This window comes from Pseudorca crassidens, chromosome 1 (genome assembly GCF_039906515.1).
Source record: "Pseudorca crassidens isolate mPseCra1 chromosome 1, mPseCra1.hap1, whole genome shotgun sequence".
Classification (NCBI taxonomy): Eukaryota; Metazoa; Chordata; class Mammalia; order Artiodactyla; family Delphinidae; genus Pseudorca; species Pseudorca crassidens.
The window spans coordinates 41,870,447-41,888,190 of NC_090296.1; the positions used below are offsets into that span (position 1 = coordinate 41,870,447).

Genomic DNA, 17,744 nt, shown 5'->3' on the forward strand with positions numbered 1-17,744 from the left:
TTCTTTGATTTCTGCAGTGTCAGTTGTTACTTCTCCTTTTTCATTTCTAATTCTGTTGATTTGAGTCTTCTTTTTTTCTTGAAGAGTCTGGCTAATGGCTTATCAATTCAGTTTATCTTCTAAAAGAACCAACTTTTAGTTTTATTGATCTTTGCTATTGTGTCCTTCACTTCTTTTTCATTCATTTCTGACCTTATCTTTATGATTTCTTTCCTTCTGCTAACTTTGGGGTTTTTTTGTTCTTCTTCCTCTAATTGCTTTAGGTGTAAGATTAGATTGTTTATTTGAGATTTTTCTTGTTTCTTGATGTAGGATTGTATTGCTATAAACTTCCCTCTTAGACCTGCTTTTGATGCATCCCATAGGTTTTGGGTTGTTGTGTTTTCATTGTCATTTGTTTCTAGGTATTTTTTGATTTCCTCTTTGATTTCTTCAGTGATCTCTTCATTATTTGGTAGTGTATTGTTTAGCCTCCATGTGTTTGTATTTTTTACATTTTCTTTCCTGTAATTGATATCTAGTCTCATAGCGTTGTGGTGGAGAAGATACTTGATACGATTTCAATTTTCTTAAATTTACCAAGGCTTGATTTGTGGCCCAAGATATGATCTATCCTGGAGGATGTTCCATAAGCACTTGAGAAGAAATTGTATTCTGTCATTTTTGGATGGAATGTCCTATAAATATCAATTAAGTCCATCTTGTCTAATGTGTCATTTAAAGCTTGTGTTTCCGTATTTATTTTCATTTTGGATGATCTGTCCATTGGTGAAAGTGGGGTGTTAAAGTCCCCTACTATGATTTTGTTACTGTTGATGGCCCCTTTTATGGCTGTTAGCATTTGCCTTATGTATTGAGGTGCTCCTATATTGGGTGCATAAATATTTACAATTGTTATATCTTCTTGTTGGATTGATCCTTAGATCATTATGTAGTGTCCTTGTCTCTTGTAATAGTCTTTATTTTAAAGTCTATTTTGTCAGATATGAGAATTGCTACTCCAGCTTTCTTTTGATTTCCATTTGCATGGAATATCTTTTTCCATCCCCTCACTTTCAGTCTGTATGTGTCCCTAGGTCTGAAGTGGGTGTCTTGTAGACAGCATATATATGGGTCTTGTTTTTGTATCCATTCAGCCAGTCTACGTCTTTTGGTTGGAGCATTCAATCCATTTACATTTAAGATTATTCTCAGTATGTATGTTCCTACTCCCATTTGCTTAATTGTTTTGGGTTTGTTACTGTAGGTCTTTTCCTTCTCTTGTGTCTCCTGCCTATAGAAGTTCCTTAGGCATTTGTTGTAAAGCTGGTTTGTTAGTGCTGAATTCTCTTCACTTTTGCTTGTCTGTAAAGGTTTTAATTTCTCCATTGAATCTGAATGAGATCCTTGCTGGGTAGAGTAATCTTGGTTGTAGGTTTTTCCCTTTCATCACTTTAAACATGTCCCTTCTGGCTTGCATAGTTTCTGCTGAAAGATCAGCTGTTAACCTTATGGGGATTCCCTTGTATGTTATTTGTTGTTTTTCCCATGCTGCCTTTAATATTTTTTATTTGTATTTAATTTTTGATAGTTTGATTAATATGTGTCTTGGTGTGTTTCCCCTTGGATTTATCCTGTATGGGACTCTCTGCAATTCCTGGACTTGATTGACTATTTCCTTTCCCATGTTAGGGAAGTCTTCAACTATAATCTCTTCAAATATTTTCTCAGACCCTTTTTTCTCTTCTTCTGGGACCCCTATAATTCGAATGTTGGTGCATTTAATGTTTTCCCTGAGGTCTCTGAGACTGTCCTCAATTCTTCTCATTCTTTTTTGTTTATTCTGCTCTGTGGTAGTTATTTCCACTATTTTATCTTCCAGGTCACTTATCCGTTCTTATCTTCCAGGTCACTTATCCGACAGACAAATTTCTATCTTTCCATTTAGATTAACTCTGTGTTTAGGGTCTCCTTTTCACAGGATGCAGGTTTGTAATTCCTGTTGTTTTTGGTGTCTGCCCCCTGTGGGTAAGGTTGGTTCAGTGGCTTGTGTAGGCTTCCTGGTGGAGGGCACTGGTGCCTGGGTTCTGGTGGGTTGGGCTGGCTCTTTTCTTTCTGGTGGGCAGGGCTGCATCCAGTGGTGTGTTTTTGGGGTGTCTGTGCATTCAGTATGATTTTAGGTAGCCTCTCTGCTAATCTGTGGGATTGTGTTCCTGTCTTGCTTTGGCATGGGGTGTCCAGCACTGGAGCTTGCTAGCCATTGGGTGGCGCTAGGTCTTAGTGTTGAGACAGAGATCTCTGGGAGAGCTCTTGCCAATTGTTATTACTTGGGGCTGGGAGGTCTATGGTGGGCCAATGTCCTTAACTCAGCTCTCCCACCACAGACGCTCAGGCCTGATATCAGGCTGGAGCATCAAGACCCTGTCAGCCACATGGCTCAGAAGAAAAGGGAGAAAAAAAGAAAGAAAAAATTAAATTAAATTAAAATTTAAAAACTTTTTAAAAATTATTAAAATTAAAAAATTAAAAAGTAATTAAAAAAAGAAGAGAGCAACCAAACCAATAAACAAATCCACCAATGATAACAAGTGCTAAAAACTATACTAAGCATAAAAATCAGAAACAAGTCAGTCTCAGACAGCCAACCTGAAGTCTACAATTTACCGTCTCCACCAGTGAAGGGGCTTCCTATTGTGTGGAAACTTTTCCTCCTTCACAGCTCCCTCCCAGATGTGGAAGTCCCGTCCCTATTCTTTTGTCTCTGTTTTTACTTTTTTCTTTTGTTCCACCCAGATACATAGGGATTTCTTGCCCTTGGGAAGTCTGAGGTCTTCTGCCAACGTTCAGTAGGTGTTCTGTAGGAGTGTTCCACATGCAGATGTATTTTTGATGTATTTGTGAAGAGGAAGGTGATCTCCACATCCTACTCCTCCGCCATCTTGATGGTCTCCCAATTCCCACTTATTTAACTAGATAGTTATATTTTAGATAAATTTGACCCTTAACCCTTAAGATTCTAACTTGCTTCCCTACAGCCCCACCCTGCCCTTTCCCTAAAGACTGTACCTTTCCCACCATCTTGCAAACTTAACACAATATGTGAAATGTAAGTTCATTAACTCTCTGGTAGACCATGGCATGGCGTCATCTTATCACTGCCTACATTTGTGTACTCCTCTACAACTTTTGCCCTCTTCTCTCTTTAGACTGACCTTAGAATTATCTCCTCCTGTTCAGTATCTTTAACCTAACTCACCTCTTTACAAACCTTTAAAATATGCTTATAATTTCACTAGCTACCTTCTGATCTCTTACCTTCTTTTCAGGGACAAGTTCCTTGAGCATCCAACCTCTGTTTGTTGTCTTTACTGCCTATCCAACCACTTCCCTCTATATTGTTTTCACTTTGGCTTTTGCTCTTCCCACACTTCCAAATCTGATACTCTGAAGGTTACTAATGGTCTCCTTTTTTGTTGAATCCAATTGTGTACATCCAGTATGTTTTTCATAGGCCTCATTCTTTTTATCATTTGACTTTAGGTCAATCACCCTCTTTTCTCCTGACATTTAGAGTTTGTATTTCTTGGTTTTCTTTCAAAATTTGGTGAATGTCTCCTTTGCTGGTGCTTATTCCACCCTTCTTAATACTGGGTGTGGGGTGTGGAAGGGAATTGCTGAGAGGTAGTGGGTTTGTCTCCACATCCCTTTTTGGCTTTTCATTCTTTCTCTATACTTATTTCCTAAGTAAGCACATATGCTATGACTTTATCTGTTACCTCCACTGGGATAATTCTAAAATATACATCTCCAGTTCTGACCTGTGGTGCAGTACTACAACTTGAAAAAGTTTCCATTTTCATGTCTGAAAGTTGTCACAACACTAACTAATCTTTCCCTAGCTTTAGTACCTCATTTTGCCCAATCTCTTAATAAAAGCATGCAAACATCTTGAACTATTTTTCTTTCCTTGTATATCTAGTCATTAAGTACTAATATTTACTTCTTTTAAACTGCATTTTGGACTCACCCTTTCCACTGAGACCACTCTAGCCCCATTATGTCATTCATGCTGCATAGAAAATGCCATGTGTTTTGGTGTCAGAGCTAGAATGCAATATTCTGTAGCTCTAGAATATCACATTTACATTATTTATATAAATAACCCAAGATAAACCCATTAGTGATTACTGAAATATTTTTGTCAATGAATCTGTTTTAATGTTGATGCTTATATTTGCTTTCAAAACAGGATGATAATCAAATCAGTTTTTAATAATAAAGACGTATACATGAATAGTGTTGCTACTCACCCTGAAGAAAGAGGAATTTTAAATTTCTTAGTCTGTTAAGCTGTAGCTGAATGAGATTACAAATTCCGTTGTAGCCCAAATGAAGAACTTCTAAACTGTGCATTATTGGAGGCAAATTTTCACTGCTCATTGTATCTCTGAAACACACATGTAAGTTTGAGCCCATAAACTTAATTTCAAACCAGCTGTTTGTATAAACATGAAAAGACAGTTTGGTATGTATTTACTATAAATTGAAGTTTAAAAAGAAAAAGAATGAATTTAGTAATAAATCAAACTATAATATTCTGTCTTCATAATTTATATAATAATCACATTTTCTTCTTTAAAAACAGTTTTATATGCTAAAGAACAAAGAAATACAGAAAGAGTTACTTGAAATAAAAAGCAAGAGCCAGTGCAATCAGGCAAGAAAAAGAAAAAAACAAATGTATTCAGATTGGAAAGGAATTAGTAAAACTGTCCTTATTCTCAGATGACAGGATCTTATATTTAGAAAATCCTTAGGAATCCACCAAAAAACTATTATTGCACCAATAAATGAGTTCAGCAAGATTACAGGGTAAAAGATTAATATACAAAAATCAACTGAATTTCTATACATCTTCAATAAACTGAGAATGAAATTAAGACTTCTATTCACAATAGTATAAAGAAGGATAAAATGCTTCACAAAAAATTAACAAAAGGAGTACAAAATGTATACACAGAAGATTACAAAACATTGCTGAGATAAATTAAAGATCTAAATAAATGGAGAAATATTCTGTGTTCACAGATTAGAAGACTCACTATTACTACTAAGATGGTAGTTGTCCCAAAATTGATCAATAGATTCAATGCAATCTCTATCTAAAGTCCAGCAGGTTTTCTTTCTTCTTTTTTTCTCCAGAAAATAACCATCTCATCATAACAGTTATAAGGAAATGCAAATAACCCAGAATATCCAAAACAATCTTTAAAGGAACAAGGTTGGAGGGCTTACATGTCCTGATTTCAAAACTTATAAAGCTGCAGTAATCAAACCAGTCTGGAACTGGCAAAAGGACAGACACCTAGATCAATGGAATAGAATTAAGAGTCCAGAAACAAACTTTTATATTTATGGTCAATTGCTTTTCAACAAAGGTACCAAGGCAACTCAGTGGGGGAAAGGATAGTATATTAAACAAATGGTGCTGGGACAAATGAATATACATGTGCAAAAAGATGGATTTAGTCCTCACATTTTACCTCACAACGTGTACAAAAATAAGCTCAAAATGGATCATAGTCCTAAATGTAAGAGGAAAAAAATTTTTTTGAAGAAAACATATGAGAAAATCTTTGTGAACTTAGGTTAGGCAAAGAGTTCTTAGGTACAACAACAAAATCATAATCTGTAAAAGAAAAAGTTGATAAATTGGACTTTATCAAAATTAAAATTCTTTTAAAAGACACTGTTTAAGAAAATAAAAAGACAAGCCACACATTGAGAGAAAATACTTGTAAATCATTTATTTGATAAAGGGCTTGTATCCAGAATATTTAAAGAACTCAGTAATAAAAAACCAAACAACATAATTGAAAAATAAGCAAAAGATTTAAACAGTCACAAATAAGATATAATAATGGCTAATGGGGGCTTCCCTGGTGGCGCAGTGGTTGAGAGTCGGCCTGCCGATGCAGGGGACACGGGTTCGTGCCCTGGTCCGGGAGCATCCCACATGCCGCGGAGCGGCTGGGCCCGTGAGCCATGGCCGCTAAGCCTGCGTGTCCGGAGCCTGTGCTCCGCAACGGGAGAGGCCACAACAGTGAGAGACCCGCATACCGCAAAAAAAAAAAAAAAAAAAGCAAATTAAAACCACAATAAGGTACTTCTTTAACTCCACTAGAATGGCTGTAATCAAAAACACAGACAACAAGTGTTGGTGTGGATGTGGGGAAATTAGAACCTTCAAAAATTTTTGGTAATGTAAAGTGGTGCAACCACTTTGGAAAACAGTGTGGCAGTTTCTTAAAAAGTTAAACATTAAATTACCATACGACTCAGGAATTTCACTCTTAGGTGTCTACTCAAGAGAAATGTGAACATGAGCACATACAAATACTTCTACACAAATCTTTATAGCATCATTATTCATACCAACCCCAAAGTGGGATCAGTCCAAATGTCTATCAACTGGTGAATAGATAAACATGATGTGGAATATATCCAGACAATGGAATGCCCAACATATTCAGCAATAAAAAAAGAATGAACTAATAGATGCTATAACATGGATGAATCTCAAAAACATTATGCTAAGTGTAAGAAGTCAAATGCAAAAGACCACATATTATATTATTCCATTTATATAAAATGTCTGGAAAACATAACTCTCTAGAAAGTAGATTAGTGGTATCTTGGACCTAGAGGTGCAAAAGGGAATTGACTCCAAATAGACACAAGGCATCTCTCTGTTGTGTGATGGAAATGTTCTAAAACTGTACTGCAGTAGGTAGTAATTGCACAATTCTATAAATTTAGTAAAAATTATACACTTAAAATGAGTGAATATGGTAAGTAAACTGTACTTCAGTAAAGCTGTTAAAAAACAAATCTGAGTAGTCTCCAATATAAAGGAGGGGTATAAATTTTCATAGCAACTTTAATCAAAATAGCTTCAAACTGGAAACAACCCAAATGTTCATCAATGATAAAAGATAAACAACTTGTCATATAATGGAATACTACTTAGCAATAAAATGAAATTTATTTATCATACAATATAAGTATGAAATGGAGAAGGCTGGGAAAAAACAATAACAAAGAAGTATTTTGGTATCTTTTTATTTGTGAAGTTTATTTTTGGCATGTAGCTATTAAATTAAGTATTAAAATAAGCTAAATGTACGTACTGCTGTCATTAATGTGACTAACTGCTTTTTAAATTCCCAACCAAAATTATTTATAGTTGTAAAAAAAAAGAATAATACCTGTTTATTTTTGAAGTTCCTTGCTGCCCATAGCCACTTGAAGGCACTTTCTGGTAGAGTAGTTGTCTATTGGTCAAGTGAGTCTGAGGCTTTAGTCGGGGCATGATTGATTCAATATGATTATAGTTGAGGCATAAGACCTACAGAAGGAATCCATTATTAATCAGATATTAACATAGGAATGATGCTGTAAATATATCTTTGGCTATACAACATAATTTAATATATTAGTGTTAAAAATGACAAATTTTTATGTCCTAAATTGTCTGGATTTGGCTTTGAATGTGTTTTTTATCATCTCACATGCTGAAAAATACACCATTTCAAACAAAATAATGGAGACCTAGAAAGTTGCTCAACTTTCTCAATCTGTACTCCTGACTTCTCCAAGCCTTATTTAGATGAAATAACTCTAGTTGGAGAGATCGTTATTTCCCTAAGTTTAAAAGGCATTAGTAGATGGCTCAAAGCTGTAGGACAGGAGGCGATGAGGCTGCTTTGAGAACCACAGTATCCTCCAACTTCACTCACTACAGAGGCAGCCTTCCATCCCATCTCCTATTAGACAGGAAGACTCACTGCTTATAAGACAATCGCATAAAATTGAGATCAACTGAAATAACTTTGGGAAGTAATGCATTTTTTCTTGGTGAAAAAATACTTTCAGAAAATTAATTTCTCTTCTTTAATGACATGAGTATACATTTTAGCCCAAAGTAAAGAAGATTACAACTTGCACTGAAAACCTTGAAAGAAAAAAAGAAAATTTGTGAGTGACTCACCTTCACGTTAGGCAGATAGATTAATCCACTGAATGAGGTAAGATTATTGTTCTGTAGATTCACATTACACACATTTCTAAATTGGTCAACTGGAATCAAATCCACAGTTCTGAATTTAGACAGAGTAAATACAGTTATAATTTTAACAGGCAAATTATATTGGTGAATCTCTCATGTGTAACCCCAAAGGCGTTTTTAAAAGATCTGATCTGACAAATTCTATGGAAAAGAATTGCCTTAATATAAAATATATGCGTCAGGGCTTCCCTGGTGGCGCAGTGGTTGAGAATCCACCTGCCAATGCTGGGGACACAGGTTCGAGCCCTGGTCCAGGAAGATCCCACATGCTACGGAGCAACTAAGCCTGTACACCACAACTACTGAGCCTGCGCCCAGAGCCCACGAGCCACAACTACTGAGCCCACGTGCCACAACTACTGAAGCCCACGCACCTAAAGCCCTTGCCCTGCAACAAGAGAAGCCACCACAATGAGAAGCCCGCGCACTGCAACAAAGAGTGGCTCCTGCTCGCTGCAAACAGAGAAAGCCACGCACAGCAATGAAGAACCAAAGCAGCCAAAAATAAATAAATTATTTATTTATTTATTTTTAAAAATAAATAAATAAAATTTATTTATTTTTAAAAATAAATAAAAAGTAAAGTTAGTTTAAAAAAATAAAATATATGGGCCAAATGATCAGATAAATACACATTTTTGTTGGGTACATGTGTAAGAAAATGACATACAATTTCATTGACTTAAAAAAACATGTCTATTATCACATAAATATAGAACTATCATAAAAGAAATGTTAAAAATAAACATTTCCAATTTCTTTATAATTCCATACATGTTCATGAAGTCATAGTGAAGTTGATATGGTAAACCATAAGATTTTCAGGTTGTAAACTGCAGAGGATATATATGAAATAGGTTATTTCTGAAATGCCAGGAAGGGGTTTGGGATAGGAAAGAAAAGGAGAAAGTAGGTAATTTCTTTGAAAACAGAGTTTTCTGTGGAATCTCCTGAAAACTTTTACGGCATTCCACCTTGTAAGGATGTTTTGGTAATTGGTAAGAATGCTTGATTCCTAGTCCACAGCTTTAAAAGTGTTTTACCTTCCTTTGAGCTATGAGGGAGAAGAGCATAAAGCTTAATCACCTTGTTCTAAACACTTCTTTTTTTCATATATCCCAATTTGTTTCATTTATATATTCTTTTAATTGAGGTATAATTGATATACAATATTATGTAAGTTTCAGGTGTACAACATACTGATTCACAATTTTTAAAGATTATATTCCATTTATATTTGTTATAAAATACTGGCTATATTCCCTGTGTTGTACAGTATATCCTTGTGGCTTATTTATTTTATACATAGTAGTTTGTACCTCTTAATCTCCTACCTTTATCTTGTCTCACCCCCTTCCTTCTCCCCACTAGTTACCACTAGTTTGTTCTCTATATCTGTGAGTCTTTTTTGTTATATTCATAGTTTATTTTTTACATATAAGTAATATCATACAGTATTTGTCTATCTCTGTCTGACATATTTCACTTAGCATGATACCCTCCATGTCCATCCATGTTGTTGCAAATAGCAAAAACAAAATTTCCTGCTTTTTTGTGGCTGAGTACTATTCCATTTTATATGTATATACCACATCTTCTTTATTCATCTGTTTATGGTCACTTAGGTTTCTTCCATATCTTGGCAATTGTAAATAATGTTGCTATGAACATTGGGGTGCATGTATCTTTTTTGAATTAGTGTTTTCATTTCTTCCCAGGAGTGGAATTGCTGGGTCACATGGTAGTTCTATTTTTAGTTTTTTTGAGAAACCATACTGTTTTTCATAGTGGCTGTACCAATTTATATTCCTACCAACAGTATATGAGAGTTCCTTTTTCTCCACATCCTCGTCAACATTTGTTGTTTGTGGTCTTTTTGATGATAGCCATTCTGACAAGTGTGAGATGATATCTCATTGTGTTTTTTGTTTGTTTGTTTGTTTGTTTTTTGCGGTAAGCGGGCCTCTCACTGTTGTGGCCTCTCCCGTTGTGGAGCACAGGCTCCAGATGCGCAGGCTCAATGGCCATGGCTCACAGGCCCAGCCGCTCCACGGCATGTGGGATCCTCCCGGACCAGGGCACGAACCCGTGTCCCCTACATCGGCAGGCGGACTCTCAACCACTGCGCCACCAGGGAAGCCCTCATTGTGGTTTTCATTTGCATTTCTCTGATGATAAACGATGTTGAGCATCTTTTCATGTGCCCGTTGGCTATCTGTATGTCTTCTTTGGGAAATGTCAATTCAGATCTCTTCTGCCCATTTTTAATCAGGTTGGTTGTTTTTTTTTTTTTGATGTTGAATTGTATCGTCTGTTTATATATTTTGGATATTAACTTCTTGTTGGTCATATATTTAATTTGCAAATACTTTTTCACATTCAGTAGGTTGTCCTTTCATTTTGTTGATGGTTTCCTTGGCTGTGCAAAAGCCTACCACACCTTTAAAGAAATGCTCACCCCTAAAGTTATAATTATGATACACTTTATACATTAAAAGTCATTTATTCTTTTGACATGTTTTCATTAGTTTGTTTCCTAAGTGCAGACAATATGTTTGGAAAGGCTACAACAAATATGAAAGTCACTGTCTGTGTCCTCAAGAAATGGGATTCAGAAAAACTATAATAAAAAAGGAAGGGCCTTCTATGTTGTACAAAGAGATTTAAAATTTTATTCTGTAGACAGTGGAAAGACACTGAACAATGTTGAGAAGGGAAGTGATCTGATAAAACTTGCATCTTAGAAGGCGGTATGGATAATAGATGAATTTGCAGGTAAGGTTGTATAAGACAAAAAAAAAACAGTTTCTAAATTAGTTAATTCCCCAACCTAGGACAAGGGCAATGACTATGGAAAGAAGGGGGGAACTATGACACATACTTAAGACACAGACTCTATAGAATGTAGTGATTAATTAAAAACGGAGGACAAGGGCTTCCCTGGTGGCACAGTGGTTGGGGGTCTGCCTGCCGATGCAGGGGACGCGGGTTCGTGCCCCGGTCCGGGAGGATCCCACGTGCCACGGAGTGGCTGGGCCCGTGAGCCGTGGCCGCTGAACCTACGGGTCCGGAGTCTGTGCTCCGCAATGGGAGAGGCCGCAGCGGTGAGAGGCCCGCGTACTGCAAAACAAACAAACAAACAAACAAACAAACAAAAAAATGGAGGACAAAGGAGAGAGAGTGGACTCTAGATTTTTGGCTTGGGCGACAACAGGTGAATGTTGTTTCCTAGATGCTATCTAGAGAGCAATCGAATATTCAAATTAGGAGGCTAGATTTGGGGTAAATTAGGGGGTCATCGTCATAAATTAAAACTATGGCTAAAGATGTCTGCCTGTGAAGAGTGCAGAATAGAAAAAGAAGAGAAACGGATTTATTAAACAGGAGGACAATGATAACATTCATGAGAACAGCATCAGAGGAATGGTGGCAGTGGTAGCCAGAGAGCATTGGATTAGAGTGGTACAATGTGAGGAGCAAACCTAGTATGTTCTAATTTTAAAAGCTTGATTGTAAAAGAAAAGGGAAATATAAGGTCTTAGAAAGAGCTTGATGACATTTTTAATCATAGTGTGTGATAATAAAAGTTATTAATGCAATTCAAAGATGGTAAAGTTAGTATGAGATTGTGAAGTAGTGTAGATGATTTTCTGAATTACTGGTTATATTTGGATAAGATGTATAAATTATAAACCTTAGAAAAATAATAATAACTATATATTATAATATCAAATAGCATAGAATAAAATGATTGTACCTGATGGATGATGAAGTCCAATTTAGTTCTTGCATTTGGGTGAAGTTTGAATGTCCTTGTCGTTCAGCAATCATGTCAGAAGTAAGTCTGCCACCAAACAAATCTTTTGCACACTCAATCTCTGGTGGTTCCTGTATATGAGGATATTTAGAAAGTGAGGTTCTCTCTTACAGATGACTAAATGACATTAATTCTTTGGTTCCAGGTCAAAATGGAATAGCCTCATTTCTCCCTATTTCCTACTAAGTACAGCTAAACCCTTGGATATTATATATAAAATAAATATAGGAGACTGAAAGGTGCAGAGAAGAAGGCAGACCACCTAGGGACCTTGGGACCTGAGGAATGACACTGTGGTGAGTCCTCTGGTGTGTTACTGAGATAATAATAAGAAACCTTCATCTACTGTTCCTGGCCTGGCCATATGGTCAGGCAGGAGGGCAATGGAAAACTGACCTATTAAAAAGATGCCCATATGGGGCACAGCCTTATGGAAATTTGAGGTGTACATTAAAGTAGGACACATTGATGCCCATCTGAACCCTCTTCCCATTTTGGAAGGTGATTGGAATTGACAAGCAGATATGCCCATATGCTCACTTAAGGTGGCCACCTGGGTCTATAAAATAGGTGGACATTGGGGGTCTACAGCAGTGCGGAGATGGGCTGAATCTAGACATATTCCTCTTGCACCCTCTGAGGCACTAAATGCCAATAAGAACTGTTCTGTCTGCCAGCAAAAGAGACAGAGACTGCAGATGGCTATGTGGCAGATTTCCCTGTGGGAAGGCCCTGAATATAGCTGGCAAGTCAGACTGAGGCTGGTAGCCCTGGGGGACTACAAATGGGTCTTGACAGGAATAGATACTGACTCTGGACTGGGATTTGCTTACCCAGTGTAAATGCAAATGCACATAATGCTATAAAAGAACTGGAACAGAAGATATTGCACCAATCTGGACAGTTGACTTATTTCTTCAGACCAAGGAACACACTGAACAGCCCATAATGTCTAACAGTGGGCAGAAAGATATCCCCCTCAGAGTAGTAGTTCAATAGAGAACTAGAATGGGCAATTAAAACATTGGTTGTCTAAAATGCGGGGGGAGATAAAAGCATGATGGGCTGGCTTAAATACCTTCCTAAGAGTGCTCATACTCAGTGTGAACATGAATGGGGCTAAAGGAGGGTCCCCGCTGGATAGACTTCTGTTTTTCTGGTGCATCTGGGGGATGGGGCAAGGATGCTGATATGACTATGCAATTCTTGCGAAAGAAGGATGATGCTGGTATAACCATTATATTTTTTCTTTCATTCTTCCTCACATCACCTCAAATTTTTTTTCTACCTGATGCAGTGGCCACAGGACCACAGCTACAACTACAAATACTGGAAACAGGGATAATTCCTAAGCGAGAAACTATGTTTTTAAGCCTTTTGTCAGGATTCCTAAAGGCCTGATGGGGGTAGGTTTTACCTTCACCCCATCTGGCAAAACTGGGGTTAACAGTGAATGTATCTGTATTTCCTGGTGGCAAAAATAGCCCACTAGTTTTGCACCTATATAACCTTGTCCTATCTGAAGTGGGGTGGACTGAGGGGAGGTATATGCTAGACTAGACCAGCACAGTGGCTGAATCTAATATCCCTTCCAAAGGTGGAAAAGTATGGGTATAAATGGAGAGAACAGGGAAGGACACTTACGGGTAAAGGAATTAATAAATAGATTATGTAATGAGGAAATCCAATATTATGTTACCTCAAAAGGGGTTCAGAGCAAGAGATGATATTGTCTCAGTTCAATTATATCAGATGCCTGAAGAAAGGATTAAGCTATGTGTTTTGAGACCACTCCTGCTTTTGGAACCTGACAAAGTCTCCAATGGAAACCTGCAAATCTGAGTGGCCTCACTGGGAGAGACATTTCTATATGATTATGGACTGGATAATTACTGAATGGGATTACAGTAATATTCCAATATATTTTGAATTTTCTGATCATTTTGCTGTAAAGGATCTGTGTTCAAAGGCCAGAGCATGAGCTGTGATATTGTGATTTATAATAAGAAACCTATATTTGGTCTTTGTCTACTGTTCCTGGCACATAGCTCCTCAAACCCTCATAATTTCCTATATAAGAGCCATAGGGGCATCTTTTATTATAATATTTGGTTTTTTGTTTTCGGTTTCTGAAATAGGTCCAGAGCCATAAAGGTGAAAGGACTGTGTTGCTATTTATGACAAGCTCCTTTCAACCAGTCTGAGTATCTTAACAAGATGACTTTTGGAAAGTCCTTAAGAATGGGGGCTGGTTGCCAGGGGCAGCAACCATGATTAGAGGGTTGGAACTTCCAGTACCACTCCCTTACTTCCTGGTATGATTATATATCCATGGAGCCTTGGGCACAGAGTGAGGCTCAGCTGTCCATACTTTACCATTAAAAAGTCATGTCACTTGGAATGTCATTTAAATTCTCTGGAGTTCTTTGCGCTCATTGATAAAATAAAGGATTTAGACTATGTCATTTCTAAAGTCCAGGTCCATTTACCTCTCAAACACTCTAGGATTATATTGCTCTTCTACTTCCCTCTGTGTCTACTTTTGGTGGCTTCTTTTCCTCTTTACATTTCCTAAATGGAAGTATTAAAGGCTCACTTGGATTTCTTTACTTTCTTTACTCTCTTTCCTTAGTCAATGTTATATCCTTTTGGTTTTAATTATCAGCTTTCTTCGTGTGTCTAACACTAATCATCTTATTCCTGAAAATGCTTTTCTTCCCGTAATCATATTTCTGTTATGATATCTCTTAGTGGAATAGACTCAAGTCTTGTAGACATCTTTTATTCTTCCATTTCCTCGTCCTTCAAATTTAATTGGTTGCCAAGTTCTGTCAATTCTTCCCAGTATTTCTCCTACCTTTCAGCTCTCCATTTTTAAAACCACTTCCCCTTGGTTTATTTCAGTTTCTCATTACCTCACATGTAGACCACGCTAATAGCCTCCTATTGGTTTTTCATCAATCACTTTAAACACTGCTGTTAAATTTCCTAATATATGGTTTTCAAAATGTTATTCCCCAATTCAAAAATCTTCAATGCCTTCCCATTACCTCTCAATTAAAGTCTAAATTATTCAATCTAGTCTTCATGTCCATTATTAATTCATATATTTATATTCTACCTCATTCCACAAAGAATTTATGGCAGCTTACAGGAGGAACATATACTCAAATAGTAAAATGCAAATAATAAATAGTGAAGATCAAGACTGAGGATGATGTAAGTTAAATAGATCAAAACTGGGGATAGGGACAGATAGACCATAAGTCCTACAGGGTTTCTGTCATTGAACCATAAATGTGGCCCTGAGCTTTTAGGTAGTCAAAGTGAAAAGGAAAATAGTTTAAAAATACTCATTGTCAGTGAGGACAGCATAACTTTTCCTCAGGGGGGAAAGGTTTTCCTACACTGACTTCTAAAAGCACTTTCTCAGGTGGCCCTTCAAATGAGGGCACAGAGAGATAGGAAGGATAAGATACTCAACACCACCATTGGAGCACATACAGTACTAGTTTCATGAGACTGTTTTTAAAACGTCCCTCAATGAAAGCCAACACCTAAATAAAACCCAGTATACAAGATTCTAGAGAATTGTTTGTGTTTGGGGGAGAATATTTTTGATTCTTCATTCTGAGAAGGGCCCTGAAAAAAATCAGGGTTAGAATTAGTAATTTTCTCAGAGCACCTCAAAGTCCCAAATAATCATGAACTATCTCTCAGTTTCCTAGAAATTTGATGAGTTTTATTGTCTGACAGGGGCTAGGCAATGTTACACAGGGAACCTTTTTATTCTTCACCCATTTGTTTTGCACTTATCCTGTTACATGGAAATCAGGAGCCCTGTATGAACTTACTAGTTATAGAATCCAAGTTTCCAAATATTGCTTTCATATTCAGTCCTATGTTCTGTGTTATTTTTTACACAGTATAAAAAGTTATTTTTTACTAGTATAGTTTACTAGTAATGTTGACATACCATTTTTTGGTTCAAATATGTTTTTCTTAAATCTTAACAACTGTATTTTTCCAGGTAACAGGAAGCTGTTTTTAGGCCCAAGAGGACGGTAGGGGTCCAGGGCAGTTTCTCCTATCCTGTCTCATAAATTTGTTAGGCACTGAATTCAGTGGGTGCAAATGTACGCAGCATCTTCCCTCCCAGACTACCTCAATTTAAACAATTAAAACCCAGATCTAAAATGTGCTTTGGAGACCTAGATTTTAATAAGCATAATAAGTTTGGGTAACATACTAGTGATAAAGCAACATTCAAAATGATTATGGCCTATGGATATATTAATATGAAGCCTGGACCAAATGCTATGAGTCAATAAAACAACTTACAATTGAGATTCCATCCAGACCTTTCAGTTCTGGAAGATGAAATATTACAAACAACCGGTAGTTTTCTTGATTCCATACAATAATGTTTCCATACATGTCTAGAATGACCAGGTTGCATAAACCCTGGTAATAAAAATACATACATTTAAAGTGATATACATATATATCTCACTCTAACAAGTTTTTTTCCCCTTAAGAGTTTAATCATCCTTGAATTTTAATATTAAATTACTCCATCATTTCATAGTGATTTGAGTGCTTTTAAGTATGCTGCTGTTTAGTGCAAGCATTATACTTTCATACTGTTAAGGTCTAATTTTGTGCGGTATTTCAGTGGTCTACATTATATGATCAGAATCCCTTTTTGGATGCTGGTGCTAAATGTATTACCCATGATAAAGATTTGCAAAGAAACTTAGCAAAGTTTAAAACATATACTTTGTTTATGGAATAATGATCTGTTAAATAGTATGTGTGTATACAGATACAACAGTGAAATGAAACAATGAAAAACAGTCTTCTGATGAGGAATAAAACTGAAGTGCTTCTGCCTTGTAAGAGAGTAGCAGAATTCATCTTAAGGGAAAATGTGCTTCCTTATTAGATAAGACGTTTGTTGTGAAGGAAGGGCCCTGAGTAGATGTGGATGGGAGAGGTTAAGACAAGAGGGAGTAAAACTAATCCTCATCTATAATGTAAAATGGTTTGTTTTGTTGCTGTTGTTGATTAGGTTGACTCTGCAGCTCTAGAAGTAGTTGTATTGGGGGAATACAATGAGGATAAGGCTGCAAGTAAGGAAAGATGGGAAATGGACATAAGTTTTTGGTAGGAGATAAAGCCCTAGCAATATGGTATCAGCAAAAGGAAAGAGGCCACTGCAAGTCCCAATGGTAGGAAATGGACATCAAATACATTTTTCTTGATTTTTACTTTCTTCCTTACATTTTTCTATATTTTCCAAATTCTGTACAGTGAACATGCATTACTTTCATAGTATAAAGAAATAAGAAAATATTTAGAAAACCAAAAACATTAGTACTCCAGATAGTCACCTTTAAATTGTAGATCTCCTGATTGAGAGCAATATAGTTATTGCCTATGTATAATTCAATTAGTGTAAAAGCTTTTTGTAAACCACTCAATGAAGTGATTTTGTTGTTCTCAAGAGAAAGGGAATGAAGATGAAGCATGTTATCAAAAGTATGCTTTTCCAAACCAGTGAGGAGATTATTATTTATGCTGAGGCGGGTTAATTTAGTCAGCTTGGAAATGCCTAGAAAAATAAGCAAATTCAAGAAAAGATTCAGACAGCACTGAAAAGTTAATTTAAAAAATACCTGGCTGGTTGTTTTACTGTTTCTCTTTTTCTAAGTTCAAATGGCTTTACAGATTTTATAGTATTAACCATCATTGTTTTTCCTTTTGTTAAAGAAGAATAAAATGTGTACTAGATAATATATTAAATTCCAATTTTGGATT

At 36.4% G+C, this 17,744-nt stretch overlaps 2 protein-coding genes across 3 annotated transcripts in view; one reads left to right on the forward strand and one right to left on the reverse strand.

Annotated features, from left to right (window-relative positions):
* RTN1 (reticulon 1) overlaps positions 1-17,744 on the forward strand; it is a 411,168-nt gene that overhangs the window by 52,638 nt on the left and 340,786 nt on the right. The gene's annotated exons all lie outside the window — the stretch shown is intronic.
* LRRC9 (leucine rich repeat containing 9) overlaps positions 1-17,744 on the reverse strand; it is a 112,223-nt gene that overhangs the window by 24,806 nt on the left and 69,673 nt on the right. The window contains exons 22-27 of the mRNA XM_067734490.1: positions 17,318-17,538; positions 16,266-16,388; positions 11,865-11,995; positions 8,030-8,138; positions 7,248-7,387; positions 4,290-4,426 (exon numbers count right to left, since the gene is read on the reverse strand). Of these exons, the coding sequence (XP_067590591.1) occupies positions 4,290-4,426; positions 7,248-7,387; positions 8,030-8,138; positions 11,865-11,995; positions 16,266-16,388; positions 17,318-17,538 (861 nt within the window). The remainder of the gene's footprint in view (positions 1-4,289; positions 4,427-7,247; positions 7,388-8,029; positions 8,139-11,864; positions 11,996-16,265; positions 16,389-17,317; positions 17,539-17,744) is intronic.